This window comes from Micropterus salmoides, unplaced genomic scaffold, assembly GCF_014851395.1.
Source record: "Micropterus salmoides isolate LMB-PRFRI ecotype aquatic unplaced genomic scaffold, ASM1485139v1 Ms_hic_scaffold_1512, whole genome shotgun sequence".
Lineage (NCBI taxonomy): Eukaryota > Metazoa > Chordata > Actinopteri > Centrarchiformes > Centrarchidae > Micropterus > Micropterus salmoides.
This window is the reverse complement of record NW_024040611.1, coordinates 1-24,225: the sequence shown is the minus strand read 5'-3', so window position 1 is coordinate 24,225 and position 24,225 is coordinate 1. Positions and strand designations below refer to the sequence as shown.

Below are 24,225 nucleotides of genomic sequence, written 5' to 3'. Positions count from 1 at the left end.
GACACAAAAACAGTAATGTTTTATTATGTTTAAATATTAGTGTAAGGCCTGCAGGCTTCTCTGTGGACCCATGAGGCCTGCACTCCAGGAGTGCCAAATGTGTCGCTGTGACAGTGCTACACAAGCACACACACACTAATATTCAGTTGGTGCACATTTTGTCAAATGTATTATTATGTTGACTACTATGTCTCTGCTATGACCGACAGTAACTAAGATTCTTGGACTGAGTGTGTTTGTTAAACTTTGGCATTGACCAGCTGAATTTTTCATATCAGGTCATATGACTTAGAGCAGGGCCACGGGTATTTTGGGGTCTGTTATGTAGCTTGTGACCACGGTGAACTGGTGTTGCTTTGCAGCTTTAAACACAGGAGCTTGTTTGCTTTCTGCACTACAGTGTCCTAATGACAGCCGATTACAAGCAATGATAAGCTTGAGGAAAATGCAGTCTCTATTTAACTCAAATGTGTTGTTGTAATTAAGTAACACCCAGCAAAGACACCAAGAATGTGCTACACATTTCATTATTTTTTATGCAATATACCAAAACCTGCAACCTTCTAACACTGATTTTCCTTGCGTTTTTCTCTTCTTTCTTTTTTTCAGACTTAAGAGCATGTGAGATATCAAAATGGATGATTTAGATCACAGCATGCACATTGCGGAATATGACTGGACGAGCTTCTATGACGAGAGTGAGGAGTGCGGTCTGCTGCAACCATCGCTCGCCTGCCCTGATAACTTGAGCCTTAGTGATTCAGAGGATTCAGGAAACTCATGTTCAGTCTTCAGTACAGGTCAACAGGAGCCGCGGCAGAGCTCTGCTGCAAACAGAGACGAAGCTGGAAGCAACGCTGCAGGATGCCGCGTGGAAAAAGTGCAGATGAATCAGAGTGGTTCAAGAGGAGGGCGGGATGATCTTACCACCAAAGCTAGAGAAGAGGTTGAAACACGGGTTAGCTCGCACATATGCCTCGTTTATCCTGGAGGAAATACTAAAAACACAGGAGAGGTGCATACCACAGAGGAGACAAATGACAACATTACAACAACACTGCTAACAAACGTTCAGTCTTCAGATGGAGAGCTGAGAGAAGAAGGCGGGGATCTGCAAACAGAGAGTGTCTCTTGCAAACTTAAATCCATACAGGAACCGGACCCACAATCGTGCAACCAAACGGAACTAAGTGTGAATGTGCCACACACTGCTACGCACGAGGACGTGAGCAGTGTCGCTGTCAGGGCAGAAAAAGAGCGCTGGTTCGTGACAGTGAATAACAGTCCCGCGCGACAGAGGGTGCGTGGCCCCTCTGTGAAAAAAAAACGCAGACAAAAAAAAACTCGTAAGGACGATCAGGTGTGCAGAACCCCTGGGCAGGAGAAATCCCATGAATCTGGCTTAGAGTTAGAGATAAACAACTACAATAAGAAATCTGTGGGAGGGAGGGACACAGAGTATGTCACACAGTCAAACCAAAACTATGTACAAAACTCAGGAGGGCATCCAAGTGCTGAAGAAAATCCTGAGAGCGTTCAGATGGGAGTCATTTCAGATGTATCACAAATGTCTTTAACAACTGGCGACGACGACAATTTGTCAGAAAAACTGGTAACTTGTCATTTCCCAGAAGAGAGCATAATTGAGACAAACAAACATGACCCCAGCAGCTCAGCATCCACCGCGCATCGCACATTTAGACACGGAGAGCCCTCACGGTTGGACAGCGTGGAGTCTGAGGAGCTTGAGGACAGTGCTGAGTTCTTCTCCACTCACAGTTATCATTCTGAAAGCCACCTGTCAGCTGCCGAATCAGTGGAGGAACATCAGCATCTTCTCGTGGAAAACCAACGTCTGCAATACTCATCGTCTCCGACAAAAAGCAGCGATCTGTTCAACCTGACAGAGAATACCAAGGATTTAACAGCTACTAACTCTGAAGGCTATGAAAGCGCTGATGCTGAGCCTGCCCTGACATTTCCATCTGCTAGCCAAAGTGCTAACACGATGCCAGATGACAACTCCATGTGTGATAACTACACACACAGCACGGCGCCCTGTGTGCCCTTTGATAGGCTTCAACCTGGACACCAAAAACACAACATTTATCTTTCAGCATCTGGTTGCTCTTCAGCAGCTCAGCTTAGTCACCCCCCTGTTCCCAATTTAACTGTAACGCCTTGCTCTGTGGCCGAGAGCCCTGAGGCATATGCCTCAGCTGCGGGCCACACTCGACCTGTGTATGCCATTTCTGCTTTTTGGGATGAAATGGAAAAACTGACCATAAATGATATTTTGCAGCTTAGGACTGGAAGGAGCACACCACCCAGGGAAACACTAGAAACAGCGACACCAAATGTGGGAGATTTCCCAACAAATCGCAGCTCTCTGGTTGACACTGTGGAGTACAACTTGTCTGGTGGTTGTTCAATGGACGCGTCCGACACTGTTGACTCTGACTATTTCACGCAGACTGACGAATCCAAGCCAGATCGCTCAAGCTGCGAGTTTTCCACCTCCGATTTTGAAGAAGAGTACTGGCAGTTTCTTGGTGCCAGCAGGAACCCCAGTCCTGACCCTCAGGGCAAAAGCCAACAACGGGCAAGCAACTCTACTTTCTTTGCACACCAGGAGGAGTCGTCTACAATCTCTGACGGAAAGGAGACACCTGTGCCTTCAGAAGACTTTTCAGGTAGGTGTTTTGAGGATCAGCACTCAGATGCTGTCATTTCAAGAGAATTTGCACGACCGAGGCGGATAGTAAAAACCAGAAGTGTGCACAACGTACAAGCTCTCAGCACAGAGGATTCATCTTTGCAGTTGTTACTTGGTAGTGACGAGTGCAGTCTATTCCACAGCAGCTACCCATCTCCGGAGGAAAATGTGGCGTTCACAGCCAGTAACAGCCTGGGAAAATTGATCCCTGCACATTTTCAATCCAACTCAGACGCACTGGCGGAATATCATCCCATATCCTTCCCTGAAGTGTTTGAATACTTTTTTAAAGAGGATAAAGCAAAGAGAGACTCTCGGTGTGTAACTGTCTATGATCCAGAGGACATCTCCGTGGCTCCTGTGTTTGACTTCACTCTCCATACATTCAGGGATGAAATGTCATCCTCTTGCTTCCGTGATTCCCAGCGCAGTGAGGAGAAACCCATCCCCATTTTCTCTTATTCTCGTTCCACCATCAGAGAACTCACATTCCCAAACCCGGACTATGTTTTCTTGAGCGCAGACCACGAGGAGGTCTCTCCCATCAGAGTTGCGTCTCGCTCTTTCATCACCCAGGGCAGCGATTGTGTTACATCTGCTGCAGCCGCACATGGATTTCAAAGCTGGAAAGGTTTGGTTTCGATGAGGAAGATTTGTTTCCACGACAAAGGTAGCATCTGGTGGGGGAGGTCCGGTACCTGGGTGTTTCCAGTTGAAACTGAGAAGATCACCGTCAAGAGAGCACCAATAACTGTGCTCACTGAGGGGAGAGTCTCTTCAGCTCCTTCTCAGCTGTTTTCTGAGCTGGCTGTGCAGCAGAGGATCTGGGAAACTATACACACAACTAGTAAGTCTGAGGACTGGATGGAAATAAATCCCACATCCAAAGCAAAACTGCATTTAAATGAAATGTACTTTTTGTGCAGGACGGGAGGGCATCTTCTCAACACTGAAGCAATCAGACATGTGTTTGGTCTGCATCGCTTTTGCCTCGTGGGTATTAAGATCTTCTGATCCAGAGGCTGCTGATGCCTGGAAAGCAGGTATGGAACTGGTTGTTCAGTTGTTTGGAGGTTATTTTTGCATAAAAAAAAAAAAAAAACATAGTATTTTATTATTCTCTTTCTGTCTTGCCTTTATGCTGCACTGTTTCTCCAGTTAAAATTAAAATGTAAATGAACTGAAAATCATTTTAAGTTTGATTTATTTAGTAGAGAATCTTAAGTGAGAAATACAATAATACTACCAGGTGTTCAGGGGCTTTAACTACCGAACATGAAGAGTACTGTATAACTTGATAAACTGGCATACAGATTCTACAAAGTAGTAACCTTTATTGAAATCCCATTTAGCTCTGCTAGCAAATGTGAGTGCGCTGTCGGCTATCCAGTACCTGCGGCAGTATGTGAAGAAGAAGAATCCCTCTCAAGATGGTCCCTGATGTGTACACACAAGCGATGTCCAAGAGATTTCCAAACATTTTCACCTGGGTCCATCCGAAAATATGCTCTGTATATATACTATATATTACATATGCACTGTCAGCCAGTGTATGCATTGGTTACAGTACAGCATGTAAAGGAGTTATCAAACTGATGTTTTCAGTGCTTTTCACATTTTTAGGTAAAGGATAAGTCTGGGGCTGAAAACAGTTTCCAACAAATGCACTATTTCAAGATTCCTGTTCAAGATTCAGAGATTTGTTCGTCACATATTTTCAGTGTGTGCAGTGAAATGCGGGGGTGGCTAATGTGCAAGAACAATAGACAGAACAAAAGTAATAAATAAGGATTAGAAAAACAAAATGTCAAGGATAACATTTCAAAGATAGAACATAATAAAAATGTAAGCATTGAGAATTTTCAGTATAAGAAAGATATTTCACATGTGTAGGCAGACTACATAATTAAGAGTTCATCATCCTAATGGTCTCAGTTAGGTTTGCTAAACACTACAGTGAAAAGTTTTTTTAAATTACAGTAAAGATGTTCATCCTCAAAAGGCACAAATTGGCTTGGGAATGAGAGGAGAGTAATAAGAGACGGACTAACACGTTGGTTTTGGTCTTTTCATGGAAAATATAGCATATGGCCAGTCTTACCCTTTACGCAGAAAACATTTAAGCTGCATTTTTAACTTGTAATTACTTTGGTTTTTCAGTTCTGGTAAACTGATGTTGATAAATGGACCACTCTTTTAAGCACAGAAGCTCATACCTTTTAACATGCTGTTATGTACTGTTGTGCCAAAAAAAACCACAGCTTTGTATGTCATTCAGCTGCAGTCAAGCTAAGTTGTAATGGCAGCTTGGAGAGTTTTTAAACAGATGAAAAGTGTACGTGGGGTGTCTTTGTAGAGGAGAAAAAAGGGGAGGGAAACCTGAAAGAACGTTGCATTGTAGATATTGGTCTGGTTTGTATGCATATTGTACGAAAAGATTCCATAGGTGACTGTTTAAGCTGTTTAAAATTGGGAGGCATCTTTCTAAAACTTTTTTTGTGCCCCTTGCAAAGCCATGTTTACTTGAGACCCGTCATCACAGTCTGCATGAGTTGTGAGCAGTTCATATTGATTTTTCTACAGGCCAGAAGAGCTAAAACTGTACAGTATTAAATTACACAGTAAGGTAAAGGCAGATTTTAGAAACAAGTCTGAACATCCTATACCGGAAGTGTAGACTTTTCTTACTTCCTACCCCAGGTAATAAACTCACGACCCCTTAGACCCCCAGGTTGGGAACCAATGGTCTAAAATACTGTATAGTGAAAAAGCCAGTGCATCTGCTGCTAATGTAAGCTTTAAGTATAGCTAATTAATACATTTGCATATGTACAACAGCAAAACTTACATTAGAACTGACATATCCATTTGGTGTTGCTTTCTAAGGTGCTTTGATTTATTAACCTTAAATTAACTGTTGCTACCACTTTCACCGTTTAAAATTATGTTGCGTAAAAACAATCAAGCAAATGATTGTTGTCACAGCACTTCATATCTCTTGTCAAACAAGACTGCATACATATGATTTTACATATATGACCGATTTTGTGCAATAAAGTGATTTAATGCATTAAAACCATGAATATGCCACACTGCGACTATATTGTTATTTTCCCACATGATATACATGCAGGTGCAGTTTATTAGGTACACCTAACTAAAACGAATGCAGTCAGGATATATCAGAAACACCTGTCAGTATAATGCAGTTCAGTTCAACATCGCCACAAACTGCAGATTTGAAAATAAGGGACAGGTGAACAACTAAAACTGTTTCACCAAAAAGTGAACATTATAACCTTCAAGAAGGGAGGATTTATGCTGGATTAAACTGCATTATGTTTAAAACTGTTGTACATGATAAACTCTCAGTGTATACACAACAGGTTTTTTTTTTTTCTTTCAAACAGATGAAAGTGCAAAGAAAGTAAGGTGTCATTGCAGAAATATTTATTGAAATAAATATGCAATGGATACACTTTCATATTATGTCACATAAATATTGAAATTAAATTTTAGAAATTCCATTAAAATGCTCCAGATTAAGTTTCTCTCCAATTCAAAACAATGTAAATACATTATTCTAATAAACTTTCTGTCTGTAGTGACAGTTTCACAATCCAATTAATAATTATCTCGCCTTATAATTCCATATACTGTTTTAGCTTAGGATTTACTGCTATCGTGCTGAATAAAAGGGTCAAGTGTTCACACCTACTGCTATGTCAATAGTACTCATTCATACAGAATATTGTTAACATGTAATATTTACAATCTCAAAAATGAGTGAATAAAAGCTTCGGTTATACTGTGAAAAGATATCTTGATATATAAAACTTTAGGATTTAGACAAATATTTAGCAGATTTAAGATTAATCCGACCTCTACTATACTTTCAAAGTCTAAACACCACGATGCAACTTGCTACTCTAGTTTGGTGAAAAATGAAGACTTGAGTCATGCTAGGTCATTACAATCATTCAAACACTGATTTAACTGTCATTCTGTACAAGGAAATCATAGGGATATTTAAACTTAACACCAAAGCCAGTCTGTTTTCATATCCTTTATAAGAGCCATATTTGAACAAATTCATATCACTGCATATGAAATAGTTTTACAGTTTGTTAGAGAAAATCTGTCACTTTAAATCTCACTTGACTGGGCGAGATTGGTCATTACTTTGATAATAAAACTAGTATAAAGTCTTAAGTGATATGAAAAGCTCAGACGGACTTTGACAGTCCCATTAAGTGCCGAACAAGGAATGCACATAAAGATCTGCAAAGATTTTTCTAAAATATATTATAACAAACAAACAAAAGAAAAAGATACACACAAATGTTCTCTTACAGTTTTCAGTACACAGTATTCTATAGGGTATGAGTGTAGGGTTTCAGTGCATGCACCACCTGGGACTCAAGATGGCTTGTCACCTTCTTTCTTCAGACGGCTTTAGAAAACAGAAACAAAAAGGTAAATAAGAGTTTAACCAAGCAATGTGGAATAACAGTAGAGAAAACATGTAATTACAACAATCACTGAGCAAATACTAAGGATTTTATGCATAATGAATTCCCATGAAGCTGCAAAGCTTTGATAATAATAAAATGCTTTTTAATCAGTGAAAGATGAGATTTTCTTTTGCAAAGCCAATTTCTTTCATATTTATAATGCAGCATTGTTTATATGCATGTTTACTTTCTTGCACTTCTTCTTCACCGCCTTTTTAGCACATTGCTACATTTCTTAGTGTAGATCAGTGGAATAGCATGAAACCAATCCTCGTGCAACTGCACAATACAACAACAAACAAACAAACAAACAAACAAACCCCCCCCCAGACATAAAAATACTGCTCCATATCACTACAATGTTAAAAAGAAATCTCGCAGTCAATACACAGTATTGCTCGTACTGGTCGAATGTGTAATCCCATAGAGAAGCAGAGCATCTGAATTGAGGATTAATATTATAAAACATAGTTGAATTCATCAAGTAAATGTTTCAGCCCTTGCACTACATAAGACTTTCAAAAACCTCACCTGTAATAATCTTCCTGACTCGGTAAAGGGCCTCCGTGCAGGTGATGCCCATGCAGCCACTGCTGCTCCATCGCCATCCTCTGCAGCTCTGCAGACTGTGCGTGCATGGCCTGAAGCTGGTGAGCAGCAGACATCTGAGGAATCGGGCCCTGCAGCTCTCGTGGGTATGCAGCTCCTGTGGAAAACATATAAACATATAAAAAGACCACAGTGAACGTGCTGCACTCAGAGAAGACTCAAGTTTTGGGCTGTGAGCATGTTAAAGAGTAGAGATGACAGACCAAACAGTGGATGGCGCAACATCTCGTGATCATGAGGAAGTTCGCTGAGTAAAGCGTTGGGGATTGGGCCACCAGGGAAGGGGAACCGGGCCAAACGTGGTCCTGCTGCCATGGGGTCCACTAGAGGATGAGGGCTTGAACCTGGATGAAGAAATCAATCATACAATAAATGAAGGTCAACTTCACACCAGTGAATGGATTACTGGTGACTAATTCCCTTCTCAAAATCAGTGAAATCAATAAATCTGGCCTCACCTTGACCGAGGGGATCCTGTTGGTGCAGGTGGAGGTGGGAGTGAATGTGAGAGTGCTGGTGATGATGCGGTGTCACATTGAGCATCTGCAGCCTGGCGGCAGGGTCAGTCGCCACAGACGCCATCCTCTCTGCGTGAAGCCGCTCGGCAGTGAGTCGCTCTGCATAACTCAGCTCCGGGCGCAGCTGAGGTCCTGCTAGAGCCATTCTCTCCCGCTCCAGATGGTTCAGCCCGGGGTGGAATGCTGCGAAGGGGTGGGGAGGCCCGGGAATGTGGGGAAGACCAATCGCCCCGTGTCTGGCAAAGTGCTCCATGGGGTTGGCCGAGGGGTGTAAAGTTTCCATGTCTGGGGGCTTGACCTCAAAGCCAGGCTTCATCCTCTCCCGGAGCTCCCTCTCTCGGAGGTTCCTCAGCTCCCGTTCTCTGAGGCTGGGTTCAGCGCTGTACAGGCCATGTGGCATGTGGTAGGCCAGCAAGGGTTCCCCAGGGCTCAGTGACACATAGAAAGGGTGGCTGCGGTTGGTGGGTGACATGACATGGGGTCGGGCGTATTCACTCAGGGTGCGCAGGGCAGGTGTATCAGGGCCAATATAGGGGGGCACAGCAGCAACAGTGGTGGGTGGCTGCTCAAAGGAGGGGCGTCCATGGCTCTGAGATGTTATCTGAACATCACTCGTACGACTGTCGTGAGAGGAGCTGGAGGCTCTCTGTAAGCAAAGGTAGCGTGTGAGAACTCATACACGTTTTCGTGAGAATGTGCTTAAAAAAATGGAATGAAGGGAATTGTTATACTTACAGAATGTCTGTCTGCCTCTCTTTCTCTCTCTCTCTCTCGGTCTTTCTCCCTTTCGCGGTCTTGCCGAGCACTGAGCTCAGTCTCTCTCCTTGACTTTTCCACGGCCTCCTCCCTTTTCTTGGCCAGCTTGGAGGATGAAAGTGGAGTGAAGAACAGGTCTGTTCTAGCACAGGAGTTGTAACCACGATCCAAGTGTTTGATAAACCTGAAAGAAATAACAGATGTGCATTTATGAGTGCGACTAATAAACTTAATTTACACAAAATGGCAACATGAGGTTAAGGAGCATTTGGCTTTGTACAGTATACAAACAAAGAACATGTAGCATTTATTTGCCCTGACTTTTATATTTAATGACATTTCAGGCGCCAACTTTATTGCTGAGATCTGGGAACCAATTAACTCTGCTAGAATCGTCTTTACAACTAAGTCCATGTGGCAACCACATCAGCAATCCGACAGGTTTTAAACAAGTCCATAGTTTAACTGTATTTTGGAAACCACTTAAGCAACATTAAAATCATTGTCCAAAACCTGCTGCTGCTAACAGCCACGGGTGCTTCAACTTACACCTACCATACTTAATGTAATTATGTACACAAGCAGATTTATAAAAGAACAGATATTTTGGATCAGTTCACTTTTGTTTCACCTCCAAATAAGTGGTTTAGGTTAGAACTAAGTTAAATCTGCTACAATTAATATTTTTTGCAATGGTTCATGTAGTGGTCACTTGTAGTGATGAAGCCACAGAGAATTATCAATAAACTTTACAGTCCACCTTTTTTTAGTTTAGCGTTGTTTCAGCCACAGGAAGCTCAGTCACAGCTACAAATGGCTCAAAAGCCCACGGCACAATACCTGTGCAGCACCAATTGACACATACAGACAAGGTTCGTGACTAGCTAGTGGACATGGTGGAGCTGGACATTTTTATTAGGAGGTGGTGGAGACCAAGCTAGAGGTAAAAAAAAAAATACTGAACCTAGCATTCACCAGGTAGATACAAACTCTTAATGCATGCTAATGTTAATCTGTTTCAACCGGACCGTCTGCTAAGTTTGCCATATCTGCATACTTGTGTTGTAATGGTGGAATTTTTCTTTCAGTTTATCTGTACTGACATACTGTGGAGTAGCTGCTTTCCCAGGAATACACAGGAATCTCAAAACCTTCCTTTTTCTAAAAAAGAATGTCTTCAAACATACCGCGCAGACTGGCTGGCGTGGCTTGCCATGTTGACAACGGTGGGCTCTGGCGAGGGGCTCCGGGGTGGAGACGGTGGGCTCTCAGCCTCTTCCACCTCATCCAGGGGCTCTTCTTTGATCTGAATTTGTGATCCTCCTGCTGTGGTGCCTGACGAGGGTCTCAGAGGAAGCGACGGGAGTGACGACTGGAGGTTCGGCACAGGGCCGGCAGCAGAAGATGTTGCAGAGGTGAGAGGGTGTGAGGCTGTGGCAGGTGGATGAGTGGAAGTCATGCTTTTTCCAGGGTGGGTCCGCACCTGAGAGATCACTGGAAGTTGGATGGGAAATGACTGCATTGGCAAAGGCTGCGGCATCAGCTGAAGAGGGGGAGGGGGGGCGCCCGGATGATGCTGGTTGGGCAGAGAATTGAGGGGCTTTAGAGCAGGAGGAGGCGGGAGATTGGAGGGCATCTGAGGGAAAGGTGTAGCAGACTGGTGTGGCATCTGTTTGTGTGAAGGTGGAATTGGAGTGGTGGGAGGTGGCTTGACTTGCGGGCCAGACAGAGCAGGCTGGGGGAGCTGAGACTCCCTAAAGAAGGGTGGGGGTCGCTGCGAGACCTGAGATGACGGGCCATGAGGCTGCAGAGGCTGGGCAGCGCTTAGAGCTGGTGGTACCTGAAATGCTGGACAAAGAGGAGAGTCCTGACCAAGCGCTGACGGAAGAGGTGGTGGATCAGAAAGAGAGTGAGAGGTGGGCTGCGGTCGGCTGTTTGGGCCCGCTGTGCTAGCTGACTGAACAGCAGCTGGCTGAGGGAGGTCTGGAGGAGGGGGAGAGTGGCTCTGAGCAGGATCAGCAGAGGGGGTGCTTTGCATTGTCTGAGGAGTGACGGGAGGGCCCTGAGAGGGGACGGCCTGTGGGACTGATGTGTCAGCCGCCACAGCAGCAGTAGCAACAGGCTCCGATGGGACGCCGTTCGGCTGGGCGGACGAGTCAGAGTCACTCTCGTTGCCCTGTTGAGGGCTAGGAATGCTGGGAGAGGAGCTGCGGTTGTCCTGATCGATGTCTTTGGTGTCACTGCTGCCATCGTCCTGAGCACTGCGGCTTTCTGAAGAGCTTTCCTCCTCTACCTCGGCCTCTCCCTCTGACCGGGAGCCCTGTGGATCCTGGAGGAACAAACAAACCTTGTATTCTTACAGTCCCTGCTTCACTAAAAAGGCACAAATGACACCTTTGGAGGTTTTATCCAAATGGTATGTGACTCACCTGTGTCTTCGGCCTTTTAGGTGTAACTTTCCCTGGTTCGTCAGGCTCCTGAGCTGGACTCTCCCGTACACGTTTTGTTGTCTTTGGCAACATCACCTCCACTTTTATCTTCTGTGGACACAGCATGATATATACACAGTAGTGTTACTACTGACAGAAGGCGATGAGGATAACTGACACAAAAACCTAACTGAGTCACATCTAGGTTTGGGCTAACTCAATTTTTCTTTGAAGAATCCCTCATCAGTTCTTGTCCAGTACACAACGTCAAAGACCAATTCCTAGTGATTCATGACAATGACATTTTCCTAAATCTGAATTTGAAAGCTTCTTATAGGTGTCTACAGCACCCCAAAAATACATCTGCAACTGTAATGTGTGAAATTCTACTGCCAGTCGAAAATCAGAACTCCAACAAATTCTGATTCAGTGTTAAAAACTGTTTCATGAGTGTTTCTCACTGCCCTGCAAAATGACTCCAGCCAACAAAACTCTATATATCCTGTAATTACAGTATCTGTGCAGTAGTTATGGGGCTGTTGCGATTAGCTCTCTTTGTAGCAGCACAATCAAAAAGCAGCCACACTGTCGATCTCTTTTTTCCCCCCTGACATCTTCATTCCTTACATGCGACTAACTGCAACCAAACAGACCATCCAGCAGGGTACACATGCTCAGTACTTTGCAAACAACCCAGCTGGTCTAATAAGATAATTAATGTCATACAGGTATCACAATGTCGATGTATATGAAATGTGTACATTATGTTTACCTTGTTCGTTCTCTTGCTGGATTCATTCTTATTATCTGTGGAAGATGATCTCAAAGAATTACAAATAGCTCCACCCGGGGAGGTCTGGCTACTGGACTGCTGATCCTCACTGGTGGGGGAGCCTGTGACCCTCCTGTGGCCACTTCTTAAAGATGACAGCTGCTTTAAAAATATTCAGTTGTTAATATTAACACAAGCAAAAAAATAACTATTTCCCCCCCATGTACAAGAAATTTGTCAGATTCAGTAAGGCTTTGCTATAATTTCCTGGTATATATCATATTTATATTTTTACTACAAAATGACCTTTGATATTTTCTCAAAAATGTTTAATAAAGATGATAGTAGGATTAATTTGCCAGCCTCGGGCTTACAGGTACTCTACTTCGCCGTGTCCTCATGCCATGCTTGCTGTTCACTTCTTCTTCCTCTTTAACAGGTTTAAACATGAACGGAGCGCCTGGAGCTTTTGGAGCTGGCGGCAGACATCCGTGTTTGTTTTCATATGTGCGACAAGTCGTACACAGCAACAGGTTGTCTCTTCCCCCTTGGTGCCAATCCTTAGAGCCTGTTGAATACAAGCACAAGTTTCATTAACCATTTAAATGCACTTTTCTATGTCTCTATGTGAAAAGACAAATCTGTAAAACATTAGTATTACATAAAATACAGGGCTGTCGAGAGAACTGCAATGTTGCAATACTGTGCTGTTAAAAAGCCAACTGCAGGGGTGGCTAGCATCTGCCATAACCGTTTCCAACATGAGGACTATTAGTAAACCGGAGAAGATGGAGAGACGTGGGGACAGGACACAATGGGGTTCCTGGAGCAACCCATACTGAAGCTCTTGGGTTGTGACAACTTTCCATCTCCTATCATGGTGAAGGGGGATCATCGGCATCGCATTGGAAAAGTTTCAGTTGATAAAAATCCTCAACTTTCTCCACAAAGAAAACGTCTTCCAGCTTGCAAATGAAAAAAGCAACCTTCATCTGGACAAGATGATCTCTTTCTACCCGAATTACAACGCCTAGCCGCAAAACAGACAAATTCAGCAGAGTGAAAAAGATCCTGTGGGAGAAAAATACTGACTATGCCCTGTTTTACCCCACCAAACTTTTCCGTCTCCATCCTAGGAGAAATACTGCCTTTCTTATATTACAATTTTAGTTTACGCTTTGTCTATCTAAAAAGCTACACGGCAAGTGAACATCACCTGCTTTGCAGAGCCTTCCTGTTATTTTTACTCCTTTTATTATTGATTTTATTTTGCCTGGCATACTGAGGCATAGACACAAAATGTTTCACTGCTGATTAGATTATTAAATAACACGCCCATAAGATCCGTCTGTCTACTTAGACTCTCCGTTTCCGTATTGATACAGACGCGAAACAGCCCTAACAGCCTACTACACAGATTGGTTATAGCATTTAAATGGCGCGAACACGCGCCACTCTAAACCAATGCAGGGGAAATTCCTTCACCACAACAGCACTAATAAAAATACTTAACTTTGCCCAATGTGATAAATCACAAATGAAGATGTACACTCACTTGTTGTGCTACAGTGGCTGCAGCTCTTAACTTCCTGTTCACTGTCTTCACTATCAAGATCATCGTCACTGGCAGAACTCGCATCCACTGCAAAGGAAAAGACCAGCTTCACTGAAGAACAAGGCCAACTCATATGTTTTACACCGCAATGTGAACAAAATTCACTGGCAAACAAAACGGCTACACATTTCTGGTAAACTCTTAAGGGCTCACCTGAATAATTTCGTGAAGGGGTGCTGACGGGAGCTGCCACAGAGCGGGTCTTTGCTTTGCGAGACGATGGCTGTCGGCGTTGCTGTCGATAAGCTCTTGTTCCTGCAGCCTCAGGAGTTTTCTTCCAGTGGTAATAGAAAGTGATCAGTTCCCCCTGAGGTTAACAGTACAGTTATCCTCAGACTTTTAAGAACAATCCAAGTTATGTTTCTAATCAAAAATTGAGCAACCATGAATCACCACATGCATTATTAATTGTTCTGTATCCAAAAACATAGTATTTACGGTCTTTTTGCTGGGCAGAAAGTCTTTCCGGATGCGGAAGAAATTCTTTCCGTACTGTCTCAGGCCTTTGATGAAGCGTTTCTGTGGGGGGGGGGTGAAGGTGGATACAATTAAAATGTACAGCTCCAGTACAGTAAATGTAATGTTGCTAATACACAATTATTATAATTAAGTACTAGACTTATTTGTTGTTTTAAACTAAAACAGTGGTTTACTTAACTGTATTTTATATCATATTAAATGCCGTTTTAACGGCAGTTCATGAAGTTGACTAAAATGCCAAATTCTGATCAGAGAACTCTCACTGCACTTTCAATCATGTTAAGTATACTTAAAATACATAAACGCTTTGCCTCTGTTTCATCGGCGAGGATTTTATCTGCCTGCACAAACACTGTTACGGACCAACAAACAATCAGCACTGACCTTCGGTGCTGTCTTACTAGCTAAAAGGCGTCTCACCACATCATCCTCCGACCAGCATTTCTCAATAAGCTTCGGCAAAGGCTTCTTAACCAGACGCTGGAGTGCTTTCGCTGCATCATAATGACTTGCATGTAGCTACAATTGAGAAAAACACATGTGTTTGTAAACATGCAATGCAAGATTCTTTGAATTTACTGGATACTAATGAATATAATTCAAGTTGTGCTCACCATGTTGAGGGCGTTGAGTGTGGTATCATCACGGGAGGCTGCTAAACATCCATCCTCTGTGGATCCACCATCACACATCCCTGCAAATGCTGCCATGCTCCTTACAAAAATAAACAAAACATATTTATGTTGTTATTTAAAATCAATATAAAGGGTACACTTTCCTAGTTTGATTTCCAGTTATTTATACATAGTGTGGTACAAAAATATCAAATGAGAAAGAAACACACCTGAGACACAAATTATGTTTAAACTGATTTATATGTAGTGCAACCAAGTTAACCACAGTGGCATTCACATTACCAGACTGGTTTCGTTTTGCAAGTACTTCCCTATTTGTGACAATTCCGTGTCAAAAAGCTAGTGAGCAACTCTGATTACTTTTGTGTTTCAATGTTGTTATTACAATAAAGCCCTACTTGATCTATTTTAAGTACTGGTTTGGCATTAAGTAGTATAGCAACAAAATGATTCCATACAGTTAGAGCACAGCAAAGAACAAACAGGTTAGGTTACTAGGTAGTGAGGACTATTTCGTTAAGCATTAAATAACATCTGCATCTTGCAATTCAGTAAGGACACGGCTGCAGGTAGATGATGAGAGTTTATAGTAAAATCATATTAATTTAACATTCTCAAAATATATTTTGCCGCCCTTTTGCAAAGATGCTAGCCTTTACACATGACTCAAGAATGGAAAAGTACCAGTCATTTTAAGCAATAGAGTGCAGACACTGACCTGGCAGCTCTGAGGTACATGAGAAGGTCGCAGTCATTGACCCCAGGTGTCCACTTGAGCTCTTCACTCTCTGTCTGAGTCTGTAAACCAGGACCAGGTCGTGGCTGCAACTCTGGAAGCTTGGCCTGCAGTGACACCAAACAAAAAAAAACAAAAATAACAGCTTGTTAACACTTGTTAAACCATCTCAAAACTGAATGCCCTGCTAAGATGTGTGTTTAATAAGGTGCACTCTTTATTAGAAATTGGAAAACAGTAATTTGCATTTTAAGAGTGATTCAACTGTCAAAAATGTGAATTATTACAAAGAGTGAGTAAAGTAATTATTGGATAATGGGTTTTGTTATAATCAAATATATGCTGCTGGTGTTTGGTGATAGTACCAGTCATACCATTAAAACAGATCATTCTTAATACCTACTGCATGGCGTGCAAATAATAAAGCACACTGAACAGACAGGTCTGATCAGTTTTATAATGAGCTTAACACTAGCCACTAGGACTGCAAAAAATCAAAAGCATGTACAAATGTCTTTTTATCATAGTCTTTAATTTAATTTTAATTTTTAAAATTACATAAATAACATTTCTCTCCTGGCAGGGTGTACCTGATGACTTGGCCCCACTCTTATCTCACCCTGTGTGCTGTTCAGGCTCCTGAAATAAAACAGAAAACATCCCATGTTCATGATGTGCATTCAGTTTCAGCAGCTACCTGAAGTCTTAACACTGGCAAAGTGTTTGAGAATCAAGGAAAAGTAAATGAAATTGCGTTGACAGTTAAAAACAAAGGGCTAAATATTAACTGTTAATTAACGCTGCACAGTGTCTACACAGACGTATGATCAATAAGCGTGGCTGGTGTCGGAGTTGACTCCCTCCAGAGACGATTTGCTCCCTCCCACTGCACCGTGATTTCAGCAGCAGAATAACATCCCGCCTCTCCATCACTGGTAACCAATCTCTGCTGTGACCTGCGACGTTTCTTATATTACATGAATGAAATCCGACGCTAGCTACCGCAAAAGACTGTCAATCAATCATACATGAGCTGCTAATTTTTTACGGTCACCATTAAAGAACAGTGTGTGCTACTTCGCAGAACAGGTTGACGGCAACTGTCTGACTCCGTCTCATGGCTAACTGTTTAGCTAAACTATGCAATCAATAATAAATATCAATGTTAGCGTGCACAACATGTCGTTGACATGCATAAAACATACATACGCGGCAACGACCCATGACACGTTAAACAGCCGATTAATTAAACATGTTTGCCCGCGATGCTTAAGGTCAATCTGCTGCACTATCATTATTTAAAGTAGGATCTGCAGAAATAGCTGTTAGCTGCAATAAAGCGAGCATAAATCCATTTTGCCAACAGGAGCTGCTAGCTGCTAACGAGACAGTAACACTACGCCGTTATTTGGCTAGCTTGTTAGCCAGACACGAACTTCGTGACCACTGACACTCCGACTATGTCATACAAACGGCTCTCAAAGTAACGCTACTAAACCCTAACATACATATTTCATACACGGCAGCTAAAATATAAAAGCAAACGTTAAGTTGATCAAGTTACCTCCGCGGACTGAACAGGTCGTCCATGTCGAAGGATGTTTGGATGTGGCTTGTTGACACTACGCAGCGCAGTGGGCGATACACACACACACAAACTATGCGAATCCCCTATTACATGGCTATTCAAAATGGAGGCGGTGTAGTGGAGGGAGTCGGTGTATTTTTTTTCCCAGTGCAGTGACCTCAGCAGCCACAGCTAAGCCTTCAAAGTTGTCTGGGTGTACATAACTGAGCATGTGCCGCGGATCAGCAGCAGAAGCAGCCACTGGGGCTGGATGTCAGCTGCTGCTGCTCAGGCGTCCATGAATCAACACATCACACTGTGTTCACGGCTGTGGTTATTAACATAACATTCACCCACCGCCGACACTTAATGGAGGACAGCGGTGTAGAAAACCACCGAGTGATGATATTTATTGCCACTTTTGTACTACGACAACTATTCCTAGAGGCCGATCGGTTATCAAGGTTACGAACCAAAGGCAGCATTACAATAATTAAAATTAGTTACACTGTTAATACAAATTTTAATTTAATGTTAGACTTATAACTTATATAGACCAATATTTTAATTATATACTGTTAATGCAAATACTTAAATGAAGTGTTAATACAAATATTTACAGATTAACAGAGCTGCTTAATATTACAATAATGAAAAAATAACATTGTCAATAGTTTAAAAAAAAAAATCATGTTAGAATAGATTAAATGATATCTGACTTAGGTTATAAAATCACAAAAGGAATGAAAACTTTTTGGTAAGGACTTCGCAGAAACTACATTTATGTTCACTGAAAGGCAAATAAGACAATCTACAAACCAGAAGATGACAGATTTGATTTTCAAATGCAAAATACGGTCAACCACTGAAAATTAGACTGAACAGGTTGTACTGTGATATTATGCACAATTTCCATCAAAAGTGAAAGCATTCATTTTGCATTAACCCGCAGAGCACATTGTGTTTTACGCCCTCTGTCGCCACAAGTTTTAAACACAAGATGTTAGTTAACACTGTGCATACCTGAACTCACAGCTCACAGACTGACACCACAAACTGATTTACACGCAAACGTTTTTTTAATTATGCACAAAAAAAGACAAAAAAATACACCTCTTTAATATTCAGAATCTCCCTGCAAAGGTGCAGACTTTTAAACATGCAAGTGCTAGTTTTTAAAAATTTTAAATTCTGTAACAAGATTAAACAGGTTTATGATTGAAATAGTACATAAAACTCAAGAATTATGAGTATGCTGTTGATACAGGAACAAACAAGTTCAGAATAAGACTGCACTGAATTTGACTTTGCCTCACATGAAAATGAGAAGTGTGATCTGAAACGCATAAAAAAAAGTAAATCTGAGGTGAAAAATTCCAAGTAGAAAGGAACTTTGTTAAAGTTTAAGTTTTTACTTCTTTTTTTTTTTGAGTGTTCCTATATCTGTTGAGAAATCTCTAACATGTACACATTTGCAGATACTTGTGCATATTTCCATATTTCCTCACAGGTCCCTCTCTAGCTTGATAATCGTCATTTGTTTCACTTCATTATACATCCATTTAAATCACAGAAATAATCAGAGATGTGGGACGTCAATCTCATTCAACCACCCACCCCCACAACAGCAAAATAAAATGAAAGAAATAATCAACACATTGTCACTAACAAAACTATTTTTTATTAAGTGCGTCTCCAAGTGCAGCTCGTGATTACAGTTAATCAAAATTAATATTACTTGAGTTATATATTATTTTACTCCACATAAAACAGAATGCAGCCAAAGACTTGGATAGTCAAGAGTCACAAATCCAGTAACTACAGTAGTTCTCTCAATTCATTAATTTATTACCACAGTTAGTATATGAGTAGTTCTAGATTAACCGTTGTTGCTTATAATGCATTTGCCACTATTACCCGATGTGCTATCATGGATTTGTGTGAGTGAAGCCATTTGCATGTCAAGTAAATGCTTCAACCATTTACTCAACCAGTGGATTTCTGAAGTTTCTTCCAGCAAAACGAGCCCCGTCTCCCAGCTCCTCTTCAATTCTACAGTTAAAAAAAAAAAAAACAGTCCTCTCTTTACTGCACATGTCTTCACAACAAATATGTATTTTCACCTGCATTTAATTGTATTACTGGTTTAACTTAAAACCCTAACTTGGCATTAATAAAGACTAAAGATAGGAATTAAGTACTGACAACGCTATTAAAATGAAGGGAAACGATACAAACCACTAAATCATCTTTATTCAGTATAACACAAGTAAGCAAGTTGTAGTTTAGCAGAAAGGGGTTTTATTTCACAAATTAATGAACACCACATGCGAGGTTACTCTTCATATTTAATTTAAAAAATGACATGATTGTGATAAAATTCCTCAGTGTACTTACCTTAGTATCTGGTTGTATTTGGCCAAACGCTCAGAGCGACAGGGTGCCCCAGTCTTGATCTGGAAGCGTTTGACAAAATGTGTACAATGATTTCAAACAGAAGAATTCAATGTCTGTTAATATTTGTCCAAGTCACATCATTATGATTCTTGTTTCACAGATATGATATTGGATTTTGACTGTTTTATGTGTCTTATTAAAAAGTATATCAAAGTTGTTTATAAAGTGGAAATTATTTTCCCCCAATGTGATAATAAACAGGAGAAAAATCCATAATTTGTGGCCCCACACATTCCCAATATATTATGTTCTCAGTTGACACAATCATACAATAAACATTTTGTCTGAATTTACCTGTCCAGTGCATAAGCCGACCACCAAATCTGCTATAAAGGTGTCCTCAGTTTCACCAGAGCGATGGCTAACCATCACACCCCAGCCATTCTCCTGCGCCATCTTACACCTGTGAGGAGGAAGAGTGAGACAATCATCCTCTTCACATTACAGGTCATTGTATGGTACATACAATGACCTGTAATGTGATGATTATGTAATCATATTTAACTGATGTGCATTAACATCCCAGGCTTATTTTAAGCGTTGTCTTACGCTCGCATGGACTCTGTAACTGTGCCGATCTGATTGACTTTAAGCAGCAGACAGTTGCAGGCCTTCTCCTCCACAGCCTTGCTGATGCGATTAGGGTTGGTCACCGTGAGATCGTCTCCAACAACCTGGATGTCTGTGCTTCCGGTGAAGTCTGTCCAGGCCGCCCAGTCGTCTTGGTCAAAGGGATCCTCGATGGAAACCACTGAGTGAAAATATGCACATATTCCTCAGTGGATAGCGAAACAGATGATCTGGTTTGCTTAAACTGAAATATTTGTGATCCTGTTCAGCTGTTGCTCCATCAAAAGTGCCAAAAAAAAAAAAAAACCACACAGGCAGCCAAATGAACCAATCACACCTTCTAATACCCCTCAGATTTTATTTCTGGTTTGTTACATCTTGGGTTGTCATTTTTTTTTTAGTTTTGACCATCAGTTACAATACCATCACCAATTACTCACCACAGTAATTGATATGTGGGACACAACAACATTACTACAGTGAAGTCCAACAGGTGCAAGAAACAAACAATGAGACGATTATACAGGGTCATAAAGAAGCCAGATGTTTAGCCAGATTATCTAAACCATTTTATTTTGGAGGTAAAACAAAGTGAGCGCAACCAAAATGTCTGACAAATCCCTCATTGCACAGGTATTGTGCATGTACAACAAGTACCGCATGTCAAAGATGAACCAGGAATTAAAACTACATACTATAATAGATGTTTACAGATTGTTTGGTTAATGATTTCATTTAAAATAGTCTGACTGCTCATGTTCCTTCGCCATCACACTCCACATCACAGACTAGGTTTCCTTACATTTTATTGTACTTTGAAAAGGAGGGATTACAAACAAAATTCAGCACTGGAAATAAATATCAACAGTCGCCCAGTATAAAAGATCACTATGTCGTGAGGATCCAGTAATGATCAGAACAATAGTGTTTTAACAAAATTATTTAATCTGTATCTGTAAATCATTGGCAGGTACAGATAGTCACTGTGGTATTATAGCTTGTGAATACTATATTTAAATGCAGCTTCCATAATTTGGCCAATTTGCTGTTTAAGATATAATATAAATAACAAAAAACACCTACATTAAGAAACTAAGCCAACATTGTTGAAATTTTCTTAACAGGAACACCTCTATCTTTGCAAAGACGACTGTTGTGATAAATAGTAATTTGACTTTAAGCTCCTGTTAGAAATCAATTGTTCTTGCCTGTGCTTCATTGTCACTGAGTCAAAGGAAAATTTTGTGTGAGCTAGGCTACATTTCAGCAAGTGCTTTGATTAGGTTTTACTTGATTCAAAAAGTAGATGACTTCCAGTCTCTCTTTTATCTGTTCTGTTTCATACTGGTTTAAAACTTGAGCTGCAGGTCAGGATGCCAGCTGCTTTTTTTAGATAAAAAAAAAAAAAAATACAAAGTACTATGAATGAGCAAAGGATGAAACAGGTGTTTGAGGTTGCAAATCAGTGTTGACAATAACGCACAATCCGATGAATAGATTTAAGACAGGAAAGGAACCCTGTATAGTTACAGAACAGCCAGATCCCGTCCCTTCATGACACTACGCTGGTGCTGACATTACTGCTACATTGTGTGTCCTGCTGTCCGCCTGCCAAACAATGTGTATGAAGCGAAAGTGTCAGGAGGTTACCTGGATAATCCTTCACAAAGCTCTTGTAGAGATCAGCCAGCTCGTCAGAAGTGATGTAACGGCTCGGGTCGTCAGGAGACTTGAAGTCCAGGTCGTATTTTCCCTCCCGGTAGAATTCAGACGCTGCCACATCCATGCCAATCACAACCTCATCTGTGTATCCTGCTTTGGCAATGGCCTCCTTTATTAACTCCAGAGCTGCAGAGTCAAATGATCAACATAAAGAAAAAACAAGAGTGTAGTATTGTCACTTCTCATGATTTACACTTTAAAACTTGCATGGAGCACCAGAGAAAACAGATTACCAAGAGTACGTGAATTATGATTTACAAACTGAGGGACACAATAGAAGCCTAAATTCTATAATGCAATCCAATAGTCCTGTAACTAATATCGCCCATATTCACACACACATTTTTAAACAGTTGGACTGTCACAAAGTTGTTTTTAACATTTGCATCACCATGTACGTAAATGAGATTGGTCAAATATTACAAATACCATTCAAGATAGCCCAGTCCAGCACAACACCGCTACCAACTGCAATTTCAAAATGCTCCATAGAAATGAGTCAAAAAGAGTCTACTAAAAAATTTAAAACCAACATTTTCAGTATGGCTGTTTATTACTGGGCTTGTGAGCTGCATTACATTTTGCAGACATTTCTATTTTTATGGTCACTTAGTGCATGATCCAAAATGCCAACCTTCCCAAATCTTAGCCCAGTCATGAAAGCAGTTTGACTTCACACTGGGCAAAAGGAACCTGAAATCTGTGCTAGTCACACAGGGAGTTTAATATATCAGCACAAACTAAGTCACTCCTCTTACATACCTTCCATGTTCTCCAGGATGTTTGGGGCAAAGCCACCTTCATCGCCCACATTGGTAGCATCCTGACCGTATTTCTTCTTAATGACGTTTTTGAGATTGTGGTAGACCTCGGCTCCGATGCGCATAGCCTCTTTGAAGGTGCTTGCACCAACGGGTAGGATCATGAACTCCTGCATGGCAAGCTTGTTGCCTGCATGAGAGCCACCGTTGATCACATTGAAGGCCTGGTGGTGGTGGAGGGAAGAGAAATGAGTGCTGTTCACTTCACAGTGAACTGGAGGATGAAACACCAGGGAAACGTACATTGTATGTCATTTGACACCGATCCTTACCGGCACAGGCAAGATGACCTCAGGGTTTCCTGCAAGGTCAGCAATATGACGATACAGGGGGACCCCTTTCTCTGCTGCACCAGCTTTGCAAACAGCCAGGGACACGCCCAGGATAGCATTTGCTCCAAATTTGGCTGTTTGGAAAAAATTATATATATCTATCCCAAAAATAATCATAATGAAATAGAGATTCACATATCACTGCTGATTGTAGTAGGGGGACAGAAACTTTCACTAGAGATGCTTCATAATGCAGCAGGACAATGACCTTAAAACAGAGTCCAAGTAAGAAAAGGGTTTCTAGAGCCAAACTGTTAAAATTTCCAGCTGGCCAAGTTGGTCATCTGACCTCTATCCAAAAAGACTAGACTGAAGACGCGTACAATGGTAATCCAAAAATGTTTCGAAGACTGTGCTGCAACCTACATATGTTGTATGGACATAAGTCACAGCAGTGTGATTATTGTCACTTACATTTGTTGTCTGTGCCGTCCAGGTCAATCATCATCTGGTCAATTCTCTCTTGTTCAACCACAGATACATCCTTAGGAGATAAGAGGAACGAATTGGGAATGACAAAAGCATCTAAATTAAGAAAAAAAGTCTGAAGTTTTGGTAAATAAAACACATCGACAGAAAGTGAGAATTATCTTCTTACTTGGCCAACAAGTGCAGGTGCAATAGTTGAATTTATGTGTTGTACAGCCTGTGAGACTCCTGTGAAGGACAGATCAGTGTGATTATTCTATATTATTTATACATTATGGACAAATTTTGTCAAGCCAATAAAGACAGATTTAGAGACACATGCAACTTTTATTTCTTAAATACATAGAGACGCATGCAGTGGTATAATTTATTATTAGATTTTTAGGATAAGAAACATTACTACTCTCATTCCACATGTCAACAGTTTTATTTCACAGTTGATCAACCCACATGCCAAACCGCAACATTGGAGTGACAGCATGCTTTTCTGACAATTAACCATGCACATAATATCAGGTTGATCGCACTGAATGATCAGTTTGTTTGT

General features: G+C 41.3%; 3 protein-coding genes across 6 annotated transcripts; 1 reads left to right on the top strand and 2 right to left on the bottom strand.

Annotated features, from left to right (window-relative positions):
• Positions 1-597: 597 nt before the first annotated feature.
• On the top strand, positions 598-4,971 carry si:ch211-157b11.14 (uncharacterized protein LOC799552 homolog). Its single transcript, XM_038721462.1, has 3 exons — positions 598-3,563; positions 3,643-3,759; positions 4,069-4,971. Exons 1-3 carry the CDS (start codon positions 635-637, stop codon positions 4,155-4,157), a joined length of 3,135 nt encoding a protein of 1,044 aa, XP_038577390.1. The 5' UTR covers positions 598-634; the 3' UTR covers positions 4,158-4,971.
• Positions 4,972-6,144: 1,173 nt separating this feature from the next.
• On the bottom strand, positions 6,145-17,529 carry LOC119904774 (arginine-glutamic acid dipeptide repeats protein-like). Of its 4 annotated transcripts, none has more exons than XM_038721459.1 (17): positions 17,345-17,529; positions 16,371-16,419; positions 15,763-15,887; positions 15,024-15,123; positions 14,794-14,928; positions 14,368-14,448; positions 14,083-14,236; positions 13,870-13,956; positions 12,689-12,882; positions 12,315-12,473; positions 11,543-11,653; positions 10,301-11,442; positions 9,093-9,297; positions 8,298-9,003; positions 8,043-8,183; positions 7,762-7,936; positions 6,145-7,169 (listed from the first exon to the last, which is right to left on the bottom strand). In XM_038721459.1, the coding sequence occupies exons 1-17, from the start codon at positions 17,368-17,370 to the stop codon at positions 7,136-7,138; spliced, it is 3,624 nt and encodes a 1,207-aa protein (XP_038577387.1). In that variant the 5' UTR covers positions 17,371-17,529; the 3' UTR covers positions 6,145-7,135. The 4 variants fall into 4 exon arrangements, with proteins under 4 accessions (XP_038577387.1, XP_038577385.1, XP_038577388.1 ...); XM_038721457.1 differs by having other exon boundaries at positions 12,315-12,476; positions 17,345-17,528; XM_038721460.1 differs by having other exon boundaries at positions 12,315-12,476; positions 14,830-14,928; positions 17,345-17,527.
• Positions 17,530-19,005: 1,476 nt separating this feature from the next.
• LOC119904776 (alpha-enolase-like) lies at positions 19,006-23,906 on the bottom strand (the record flags this gene model as incomplete). The annotated part of the gene is given in 9 exon segments (XM_038721463.1): positions 19,006-19,399; positions 19,745-19,803; positions 20,099-20,207; positions 20,354-20,555; positions 22,025-22,222; positions 22,859-23,081; positions 23,190-23,323; positions 23,664-23,733; positions 23,848-23,906. Coding segments are annotated over 9 exon segments (1,124 nt in total), but the record flags the coding sequence as incomplete, so codon positions are not given.
• Between the last annotated feature and the right edge of the window lie 319 nt (positions 23,907-24,225).